This window comes from Notechis scutatus, chromosome 1 (assembly GCF_049901735.1).
Source record: "Notechis scutatus isolate UNSWTSFEM ecotype Mainland chromosome 1, rNotScu1.2, whole genome shotgun sequence".
NCBI lineage: Eukaryota > Metazoa > Chordata > Lepidosauria > Squamata > Elapidae > Notechis > Notechis scutatus.
This window is the reverse complement of record NC_142009.1, coordinates 336,891,896-336,903,616: the sequence shown is the minus strand read 5'-3', so window position 1 is coordinate 336,903,616 and position 11,721 is coordinate 336,891,896. Positions and strand designations below refer to the sequence as shown.

Genomic DNA, 11,721 nt, shown 5'->3' with positions numbered 1-11,721 from the left:
GAGGAATTCTGGGAGTTGAAGTCCATAAGCCATGAAGGAACCATTAATTCCCCATACTGGCTGAGGAATTCTGGGAGTTGAAGTCCACAAGCCATGAAGGGACCATTAATTCCCCCATACTGGCTGAGGAATTCTGGGAGTTGAAGTCCACAAGCCATGAAGGGACCATTAATTCCCCCATACTGGCTGAGGAATTCTGGGAGTTGAAGTCCACAAGCCATGAAGGAACCATTAATTCCCCCATACTGGCTGAGGAATTCTGGGAGTTGAAGTCCACAAGCCATGAAGGACGACCATTAATTCCCCACCTGGCTGAGGAATTCTGGGAGTTGAAGTCCACAAGCCATGAAGGGACCATTAATTCCCCATACTGGCTGAGGAATTCTGGGAGTTGAAGTCCACAAGCCATGATGTTGACCATTAATCCCCCCCATACTGGCTGAGGAATTCTGGGAGTTGAAGTCCACAAGCCATGAAGGGACCATTAATTCCCCCATACTGGCTGAGGAATTCTGGGAGTTGAAGTCCACAAGCCATGAAGGAACCATTAATTCCCCCATACTGGCTGAGGAATTCTGGGAGTTGAAGTCCACAAGCCATGAAGGGACCATTAATTCCCCCATACTGGCTGAGGAATTCTGGGAGTTGAAGTCCACAAGCCATGAAGGGACCATTAATTCCCCCATACTGGCTGAGGAATTCTGGGAGTTGAAGTCCATAAGCCATGAAGGAACCATTAATTCCCCACCTCTGATCCAGGGAAAGCAAAAAGCTTGCAGTGCCTTCCAATATCAACATGTCCATTCAGAGTTTCCTCAGAATGCCGTTGCTCGTTGGTAGCCCTTACCATCCATCATCAACCATCGGTCGGCTCTCTATCAGCCTTCCCCCATAGCTGGAATCATATCTATCTCTCCACAATGCAGCTGGGGTCTGTTATCTATCTCCCTCGGGCTGAGTCTCTATCTGCCAAACAAGCAGGCTCAACCATCTGTCTGTTCATCTATCACGATCTGGCTTGATTTCTATCGTCTATTCTTGGCTCTTGGACTTATCTGGTCTAGACATATCACCCATAGAGGAATAAGATTCAGCTTGTTCAGCTTGTCTTCCCCAACATAGTTGTCGCTCCCATCAACTTGGTAGAGTCAGACAGGGAATATGAACCTTCTACATCGGGGGTGTCCAAACTTTGGCAACTTTTAAGAACTGTGGGCTTCAACTTCCAGAATTCTTGGTGTTGAAATCCACAATTCTTTTTTCCCCCATAAAGTTATTTATTTTATCTTCTTCTTCCATCCATCCTCCATCCACCAACCATCTGTCTGTTCATCTATCATCCATCCACCCATCTCTAATCCTATCTATCTATCTGTCCATCAATCATCTGTCTGTTCATCTATCATCCATCCATCTCTAATCCTATCTATCTGCCAACCAACCAACCATCTGTCTGTCCATCTATCATCTATCTATCTTATTTCTATCTTCTATTCTTCATTCTTGTTCTTTGTATATGTATATATATATTGTATATAATTTAATAACATTCAGCTTTGTTCGGGTATTTTCCCACGTCATTGTAGTTGTTCTTTTAAAGTTGTAGCAACGTCCGGGTACAGGTTTTTCCTGTCTAATACAGGATTGGGATAAATAAATACCAGGACAACGCCAGGTTATCAGCTAGTTACATATAAAAATTCCATTTTTAGTTAAAACGGTGCATTGTCTGGTTACAAATAGTTTTAGGAAATAGTCATTACAACAATATTCATTACGCTGATATTCATTCTATCATAGTAAACATAATCATAATATTGTCCACAATTCTTAAAGTGGGAATTTAGAATTTTGGGAGTTGAAGTCCAGAATTTTACTTTTTTATTTAACATATGGCAAATACATGGACATATAGTGGTTTAAATGTTAATGTCCAGTCCACCCAGCCATTCAAGGCCAGGATGGTCTGTGTTGGAAAAAATAAGACATTGGGCCGGTGTAGCCTCTTGATGGACATTCGGACACAATGTCATGGATATTTTGTCGAGAAGCATCACAGTCACACTTAAAAGTCTTGTGGTGTTGTAGTCCACAAGTCTTAAAGTGGAAATTTAGAATTCTGGGAATTGAAGTCCAGAAGTCTTAAAAGTCTTGTGGATTTGAAGTCCATGGGTGTTAAAGTGGGAATTTAAAATTCTGGGAGTTAAAAGTCCACAACAAGTCTTGTGGATTGGAAGTCCACAGTTCTTAAGGTGGGAACTTAGAATTCTTGGAGTTGAAGTCCACAAGTCATTAAAAATCTTGTGGCGTTGAAGTTCACAACAAGTCTTAAAGTGGGAATTTGGAATTCTGAGAGTTGAAATCCAGAAATCTGAAAAGTCTCATGGAGTTGAAGTCTACAAGTCTTAAAACGGAAATTTAAAACACTGGGAGTTGAAACCCACAAGCTTCAAAGTCTTGTGGAGTTGGAAGTCCACAAGCCTTAAAGTCCACAAAGTGGGGATTTAGAATTCTGGGAGTTGGAAGTCCACAAGCCTTAAACTTGCCGTGGTTGGATACTCCTGCTCTACATTCTTAGCACTGCCCACCGGGCACACCCACCAGCAAAGCTCAGGGTCTCAAAAGGGGGAGTGGGAAGCCATTTTCTTACCGGAAACGCAATCCACAACAACCAAGGCACCATCGGTGACCCGTAGGGCAGCTGTAACTTCTGAAGAGAAGTCCACGTGGCCCGGGGAATCGATTAGATTGATCAGGAACCCACAGCCATCTTTGCTTTGTTTGATGAAGGCCAAGTCGTTCTCGGAGAGCTCGTAGAAGAGGGAAATGGCCCTAAGGGGAGACGCAGGAGAAAAGTTAAAAGACACGGCGGATTCTTAAAAAGCGAATATAAAGAGAAAACCAAAAACTTTTTTCTTTTGGGTTTAATGGAAAAAGACTTGGGGGGAAAAATTGGAACTCTTTATGTTGACGGCAGGCAAGACTAATGTATACACAAAAACAGAAAGAAACTTCAACACCCACCCACCCCAAAGGATGAATGGCTGCAAAAATTGAGTTGGCAGAGCGGGCTAAATTGACTGCTTTGATTTTTTTTAAAAAAAACGTTAAGTACTTTTGTTTCCAGTTGGAAACCACTTCTGGACTTTGTGCTTGAAGTAGAAAAAAAAACTCAACTTTGATTTTGAGTTTCACTGATTAGGTTTGTTGATACAGAACTGGCTAATTTATACTATGTAAAAGTAAAAAGTTGAGGTTTGATGCTACTATCTTATTTTAGGTGCACCAATGGGAGTCGGAAGTCAATGCCTTTTCTCTTTCTTTTTGTCTTCTTTTCTGGACTCTTCCCTTCCCTTTTTCCTCCCCTATTTTTCCCTATTTGCTTTTGTATTTTATATTATAAACAAATTTTTTAAAAATTAGACATTCGGTTGTTCATCTGCCCACATCACAGCAAGAAGCACAAAAGGACTTTGGTGCAGGTAGTCAAACGGTTTAAGACCACAATGGAGCCCAAAAATTTCTGTTGTTAAGCGAGACAACAGCTCGCTTGTTAAGTGAGCCTTGTCCCCAATTTCACGACCTTTCTTGCCGCCGTCGTGAAGTGAAGGACTGTGTCAGGATTCCGACACTTAACCCCCATTTAAATCATGAGTCTCTAGCCAAACTCCAAAGGATTTATTGGGAGTCAGAAGAGGTGGCACTGCCTGGGTGTAGCCGACTCTGAGACACATCATTCACTGTCACCCTTGACCCTGGTTTTCCCTCCCCCCCACCCCTTGGGTGTATCGTAATTCATATTCTCCAATGGGACACATTCATAGCCCAGAGTCATCAATCATGCTCTCCAGTTAGAATTTTGCAAGGCAGACACTTCGGTCGCCTGGATACCATCTTTGAAAACATTTATGGAATGCAAGCTGCCCGTTGCTTCCCCCTCCCTTTCTGTTGGCAACTCTAAGAAGACCATAGAAATATTTTATGAGTTGACACACGGCAGTTGAAAAGGAGACATTAACAAAGGTTGTTATCTGTGAAAAATGTTCAGAGTTTCTTCTGCCCCCCTCCCCGGACTGTTGTAACTTAAGTGAACTGCTGTTAAGGCAACCAACTCAGCTCCTTCTCCCTCTCATATCCCACCCACCTGCCCCGAGAGAGTGCCACCAAAGGGCACCTACGTTGACTTGATGGTGATGCATCTCTCTTGCTCATCTTTCCTGGTGTCGGTGAAGCGGGTCTCACCGGCACGGGCCGAGGCGATAATGCCAGCTTTGCATACCAGCGAGTCGGTCAGAGTGGACTTCCCATGATCCACGTGGGCAATCACTGACATGTTCCGGATGTTGGCCTTTTTGTCCATGATGGCCCGGATCTGGTCTACTGTGAAGTTCACCTGGGGAACAGGAGAAAGACGACGACTGCGTTAGACCAATAAAGCCGCCAGCTCCCTTCTCAAAGGAGATGGAAACCCCACCAGGACAGAACAACGAGAGTCGGAAGGCAGCTTGGAGGTCTAGTCCAACCCCATTCAGGCAGGAGAGCCTATACCCGTGATGGCGAACCTACGGCACGCACGCCGGAAGTGGCACGCAGAGCCATCTCTCCAGGCACGCTAGCCGTCCCCCGTTGCTCTTCCAGGTTCTACTGCATGCATGCGCTCCGGCTAGGTGGTCTCCATGTGTGTGGGAGCGCTGGAAACTGGAAGAGCAGCTCCCCAGCACACATGCGTGCACCGGGAGGCTGAGCTTCCGGTTTCCGGCACATGTATGCGCGCCAGCCAGCTGGTTTTCGTGCATGCATGCATGCCAGAAGCTGGAAGACCAGGTGGCTGGAGCGGATGCGTGCACCAGAAACCAGAAGTTCAGCTTCCCAGCATGTGCATGCACGCCGGGGAACTGCTCTTCCGGTTTCCAGCACACACACGGCGTGACAGGGAATTGGTCCTCCGGTTTCTGGTGCCCCCCCCTCCCGTTTCAGCTCTCGGTGAAAAGTTTCACCAACACTGCCCTGTACCATTACAGAGAAATGGTTGTTCTACCTCTTCTTAAAAACCTTCAGTGTTGGAGCACCCGCAATTTCTGGACAGAAGCCATTCCGCTGATTCTTTTGTCGGGACATTAATCCTTAATTGTAGATTGAATCTCTGTTGAGTGAATTTTACTCCTTGTCCTGCCCTCAGGTGCTTTGGAGAATAGCTCTTCTTTGGGGAAGCCCCTGAGATATTGGAAGACTGCTATCATGTCCCCCCTGGTCCTTCTCTCATCGAACTAGACATATCCAATCCCTGCAACCACTCTTCGTATATTCTAGCCTCCAGTTCCCTCATCTTCTTTATGTGGTTTTTCCTCTTCACTATTTCTAGAATCCTATTTTCACGTGCAAAAGTGGGAAATCGTTTAGTTTGCCTGGCTCCCAGGGACTGAGACCCATTCCGCTGACTATTCACACAACCTCAAATGCTAACAGTAAAAACAAAACTCAGAAGGCAAGGAAGCAAAAAGCAGGGTCAGCACTAGTAGCAAGACCAGAAAATCCTGAGCTGGCTAGGAATGTTCTAAAACAAGCGTCACGGTGTTTTCCATGACATCACCATAGAAAGTGAGGCAATATGCCAACCGCATCTCTCATTAACCTTTTAGGTTTCAGGTTGTTGTGTGTTGTTGTTTTTTGAACTGGTAAGGTAAAGGTTCCCCTGGCACATATGTGCTAGTCGTTTCTGGCTCTAGAGGGCGCTGTTCATCTCCGTCACAAAGCCGAAGAGCCAGCGCTGTCCGAAGACGTCTCTGTGGTCATGTGGCCGGCATGACTAAACGCCAAAGGCGCACGGAACGCTGTTCCCTTCCCACCAAAGGGGTCCCTATTTTTCTACCTGCATTTTTTTTACATGCTTTCGAACTGCTAGGTTGGCAGAAGCTGGGACAAGTAATGGGAGCTCACTCCGTGACGCGGTGCCGGGGATTCAAACCGCCAAACTGCCGACCTTTCTGATCGACAAGCTCAGTGTCTTCGCCACTGAGCCACCGTGTCGCTTTTGAACTGGTAGTACATCTGAATTACAGGCAGTCCTCGTCCTATGACCACAATGGAGCCCAAAACGTCTGTTGCTGAGTGAAACATTGAAGTGAGTTTGCCTCATTTTACGAACTTTCCTGCCACCGTTAAGTCTAGTTAAAATTAGCCAAACGCAGGCATGATATTCCCCTCTGAAAAAAAATCGGGGCCGGCCAAAGAGACCCCACCACCACGCGCCAAGAAATCGCTGCCCAGCTCCCTTTTCCTGCCGCTCAGCGGCCTCCGCTCACACCGCCCGCCCGCCCGGGCTCCGCTCAGGTATCCGGCTGGGGCTGTCAGGAGTTGCTACCGCCGGCGCGGCTCCAGTCCTGCGTTGCCTCGGGAAGGGAAAGGCAAAACCAGGAGCCGCTGCTGCCGTTGCAAAGTGCCGCCGCAGCTCTTCCTTTTTGCCTTTCCCTTCCTGAGGCAACGCGGACTGAGCCACCAGGCGCGCCAGCGGTAGCAACTCCTGACTCGGGCCTCCGAGGGAGGGAAGGAGGAGAAGAAGGGGGAAAGGGGGCGATTCCCCAAAAAATCGGAATTCCGATTTTAATCGGAAGAATATCATGTCTGCAAACGGTTGCTAAGTGAATCAGACTTCCCAGTGGACTTTGTTCGCCAGAAGGTCGCAAAAGGGGATCCCGTGACTCCTGGGGTAGTGCAACCGTCATAAACATGAGTCAATTGCCAAGTGGTCTGAATTTTGATCACGTGATTGTGGGGAAGGCTACAACCGTTGTGTGAAAACTTGTCCTAAGTCGCTTTTTTTCCAGTGCCGTCGTAATTTTGAACAAATTGTTATAAGTCGAGGAATACCTACGTAAGTTATCAGAAAAGTTGATTTGTTAGATTTGTAATTCAGTATAACACAAATCCCTGGTTTAAAAAAAAAACAAATATTTTTTTTTAAAACCAGGGATTTGGGTTATACTGAATTACGAATTATCAGACGGTCAATTTATTTGATTTTTAAGCAGGGGGCTGGGAGTTCTAGTGCCGCCTTAGCCACGAGAGCCAGCTGGGAGACTTTGGTCCGGGTCCCTTTCTCTCAGCCCTATTCCCCCTCACAGGGACGTTGTCGTTGTGGGGAAAAGAGGAAGGAAGGAAGGAACATTAGATAAGCTCGCCAGCTTGAGTTAACTTATGAACAATAAATAAAGGCCTGGATAAAAAGCAAAAAAAAACAAAAAAGGTAACAATAAATTCCAGGGCTTGGGGCCTTGCAGGTAAAATACAAGAAAGCCATCCAATCTCCCAAAGGTGCTTTTTTTTCAAGAGGCAACCTGGACTTTCTGGTTTTCCTTTTAAGACGTTTTGCTTCTCCTCCAAGAAGCTTCTTCAGTTTTGACTGGTGGGGAATGGAAAGATTTGTATCATTTGCAGACAGCTGGTTATTAGCACCCTGAAGGTGCTGACTCTTTTAAGAATATAAATCCTTCCCTTCCCCACCATCCAGTCAGAGCTGAAGAAGCTTCGCGGAGGAGAAGCGAAACGTCTTCAAAGCAAAACCAGAAAGTCCAGTTGCCTCTTGGAAAAAAGCACCTTCGGGACAACCAGGGCCTGGATGACTGAGAATCTCCATAGAATCATGTGGCACAACAGCCGAAATGCCCCCTGGAAGAATTAGCTTTGCCTTCTGCTGAAAGTGGCAGGGAAGGAATTAAGGTATCTCAAGAGGGATGCCATCCTAGACACAGAGGTTGTTCCCCAAAAATCAGGAAAGACCATTTCCCCTCCCTTTCTCATCTGTGGACTTTGGAAGGAAAGGATAGAGGGAGGAAAGGATAGAGGGAGGAAAGGATAGAGGGAGGAAAGGATAGATGGAGAAGGAAAGAAGGAGAAGGAAATGGTAGATGGATGAAAAGGAAGGAAGGAAAGAAAGAAGGAAAGGGTAGATGTATGAGAAGGAAGAGGGGGGAGGAAAGGATAGATGGAGAAGGGATAGATGGATAAGGAAAGAAGGAAAAGATAGATGGAGAAGGAAATGGTAGATGGATGAGAAGGAAGGAAGGAAAGGTAGATGGATGAGAAGAAAGGAAGGAAAGAAAGAAGGAAAGGGTAGATGTATGAGAAGGAAGGGAGGGGTAGATGGAGAAGGGATAGATGGATAAGGAAAGAAGGAAAAGATAGATGGAGAAGGAAATGGTAGATGGATGAGAAGGAAGGAAGGAAGGAAGGAAAGGTAGATGGATGAGAAGAAGGAAGGAAAGAAAGAAGGAAAGGGTAGATGGATGAGAAGGAAGGAAGGGAAGGAGGAAAGGATAGATGGAGAAGGATAGATGGATAAGGAAAGAAGAAAGATAGATGGAGAAGGAAATGGTAGATGGATGAGAAGGAAGGAAGGAAGGTAGATGGATGAGAAGAAAGGAAGGAAAGAAAGAAGGAAAGGGTAGATGTATGAGAAGGAAGGAAGGGAGGGAGGAAAGGATAGATGGAGAAGGGATAGATGGATAAGGAAAGAAGGAAAAGATAGATGGAGAAGGAAATGGTAGATGGATGAGAAGGAAGGAAGGAAGGAAGGAAAGGTAGATGGATGAGAAGAAAGGAAGGAAAGAAAGAAGGAAAGGGTAGATGGATGAGAAGGAAAGGAAAGAAAGAAGGGTAGATGGATGAGAAGAAAGGAAGGAAGGAAAGAAAGAAAGAAGGAAAGAAAGAAAGAAAGAAAGAAAGAAAGAAAGAAAGAAAGAAAGAAAGAAAGAAAGAAAGAAGGAAAGTAGAATGAGAAGAAAGAAAGAAAGAAAGAAGGGTAGATGGATGAGAAGAAAGGAAGGAAAGAAGGAAGGAAAGGGTAGATGGATGAGAAGGAAGGAAAGAAAGAAGGAAAGGGTAGATGGATAAGAAGGAAGTGATAGTAGGATGAGCAGGAAAGGAAGGGAGGGAGGGAAAGAAAGACAGGAAGGAAGGAAAGGAAAGAATGGAAGGAGACAGAAGTGAGATAAACCACAACAGCCAGTCGGATTCCATTAAGTAGATGGAGCCAAGCCGGAAAATACTTTCCAGGTGAGTGAACAGTCAGCACTTTTAACGGCACCCAACAGCAGCAGCAGTGAAAGTAACCAGCCCAGGAATACAGGTGTGACACCCTCCCTACCACATTTCCCCACCTCCCCTCAGGCACTTCTGGCCAGGTTTAGACAAGATGTGCGTGTGTGGGGTGTGGGGGAGGACACAACCTTCTTCCCTGAAGTCCACCCCTCCACTTTGGCAAAGAGGAACCGGCTGGAGCTCGTCCAGAATCCTCGCTGGCCACCGACTGTGTTTTTGTTTTGCCACATCACGTCCCGCTCCCTCCGCGGACATCTTGAATGGTTATTTCAGCCCTTTGGCACGTAGGTTAAGCTAGCAAGTATTTTTTTTTTAAAAAAAAACCTTCCCCAAAAAAGAGGGAGGCTGGCAAAGAAGGCTGAATATATTAATTATTAAATGATTATATTAAAGCTTTATATATATATATATATACACATATATATACACATACATACATACATATATAAATCACAGGAATTGAATGGTGCATTGGCAAACCAGCCAGTGCTCCTCAAAGAATTATCCAAAAAAAAAGTGGTTTATCAGCAGACAAAACCCTACCCCGCTCCAAATAATCTTCAGGAAGCTGGTAAGGAGAGTTACATCACCTCCTTTATTTTCTCCTGCCTCGAATCGGTGGCAGGAGGGGGCAGGGGACAAAAAAAAAAAATCCAACTGAGTCATCGCACAATGAGGTCAGGGTTTTGTTTTTTTAAAAAAATATTTTTTTTTTATCCCTACGCAGAAATAAATAAAAAGAACAGAAGCCGGCCAAGATGAAGTCTTGAAGAGAAAATTGTTCCAAAAAATTATCCGTAGCCCTTGACTTACAACAGTTCGTTTAGTGGCCGTTCAAAAAGGCAACCCTGGAAAAAGGGATGTATGACCGTTTTTCTCACTTACGACTGTTTTTTTTGCATATCCCCCCAGTCATGGGATCAAAATCCAGAGGCTTTTGACACGTATTTATGACGGTTACGCGATTCCCCCCTTTGGCGACCTTCTGCCAAGCAAATTCCATGTGGGGAATGCGGATTCGCTGAACAAACACAACATTCTCTTTAACGACTGAGGCAAGGGGAGCCAAACCCACTTCAACAAGGTTTCACTCAGCAACCTAAATTTGGGGCTCAATCTTGGTTAAGTCAAGGACTGTCTCTGTAGCCAGGGAGAGGAATAAGCATTAAGCCTTAAAAAAGGTAAATCAAAATATGGGGCCGTCTATCGTTAAGCTTTCTTCGAAAATGAAGGAAAATTTAAAAAGGGACCATCTATTAGTCAATAAAGATATTTCTGCTGGGAAAGAGACAGAAGGGGAGCTTCACTTGTTAAATTTCTGCCTTATATATGTACATATAAAAATCTCTCTTCCCCATCTATCTCTATCTCTGTATCTACCATCTATGACCATACATACATACATACATACATATATATTCGAAATGTTGCCAAGATACTCTTAATCTTACACGGGAAAAGACCCGAACACACCTAGACATATATACATACATACATATATGTATATGTCCATATCTATCTACCCCCCCTCTCTCTATATAAATATGAAAAGGCGTTTTTATTAATATATTGGGTCTCAAGGCACTTTAACAGCATCCACAGTAGGCAATTTTTGATTGGCAGCTCTCCAGAGGCGGACTACAACTCCCATCATCCTCAGCATGGAGAAAAGGGTGTTTTATTTTTTTATAATCCACTGGCTCTCAAGGTGCTTTAAACAGCATCCACAGTAGGCAATTTATATATATATACACACATACACATATACATACACACACACACATACAGATAGATAGATAGATAGATATAAATATATATATAGATATAGATATATATTCCACAGTCGTTGGGCTACAACTCCCAACATCCTCAGCCTGGCCCAAGGGAGAAGCACCTAAGGGGGGGTGAACCATCCAGACGGCTCTGCATGGGATCTACAGCCTAACACGGGTCCACGTATCTCTCGAAAGTCGCCACGTTCACAAACTATCCCCCCCCCTCCTTCTCGCGTGTTGGCTTGCGCTACTCAAACCCCCCCCCCCCTTTCCGGGGCTCTTCCAGAAGGCGGGCTATTCCATGGCCGCGGCCTTCTCCCTCGCCCCCGGCCCCGCAGGCCTCCGACCCGGGGCCTATCCCCTTTCGTTCCGAACCCGGCCCTATCCAACGCCTCCCCTAGGCCTCGGGTCCCCGAGGTTCCCCTCAAGTCGCTCCCGGTTTCGGATGGCTCACCATGTTGGCGGATGGCTTCGGATTCTCCGCAGGAGCGGCGGAGGGCAAAGAAGGGGAGAAAAAAAAAGACCGGCAACAATGGCGGCGGCTCGAACTGCCCTGACTCGTTAGCAGGGACCGAGCGGGCGGAAGAGGACGCTGACGTCAATCGGCCGCCTTTTATATCACAGAAGCCGGAGTGGGCGGGGAGAACCAGAGGGAGGAGGCGGGGCCGAGCGAGGACACCCGGAACGCACGCGCCTCGTCCTCAAGGCCCTCTCTATGGTCCGAAGGCGAGAAAGGAAGGAAGAAAGGGGAGGGACGGGAGGATCTTCGCTTAACGCCTGCGCAGTTTCTTCTCCCCTTTTTTTAAAAAAACGTTCGATCAACCCGGAAGCGCCTGTTGGGGATTCAACC

At 45.8% G+C, this 11,721-nt stretch overlaps 1 protein-coding gene across 1 annotated transcript; it reads right to left on the bottom strand.

The window, feature by feature from the left end:
* Positions 1 to 2,444: 2,444 nt before the first annotated feature.
* Positions 2,445 to 11,469, bottom strand: LOC148133573 (elongation factor 2-like; the record flags this gene model as incomplete). The annotated part of the gene is made up of 3 exons (XM_087952148.1): positions 2,445 to 2,832; positions 4,179 to 4,393; positions 11,326 to 11,469. Coding segments are annotated over 3 exons (573 nt in total), but the record flags the coding sequence as incomplete, so codon positions are not given.
* Between the last annotated feature and the right edge of the window lie 252 nt (positions 11,470 to 11,721).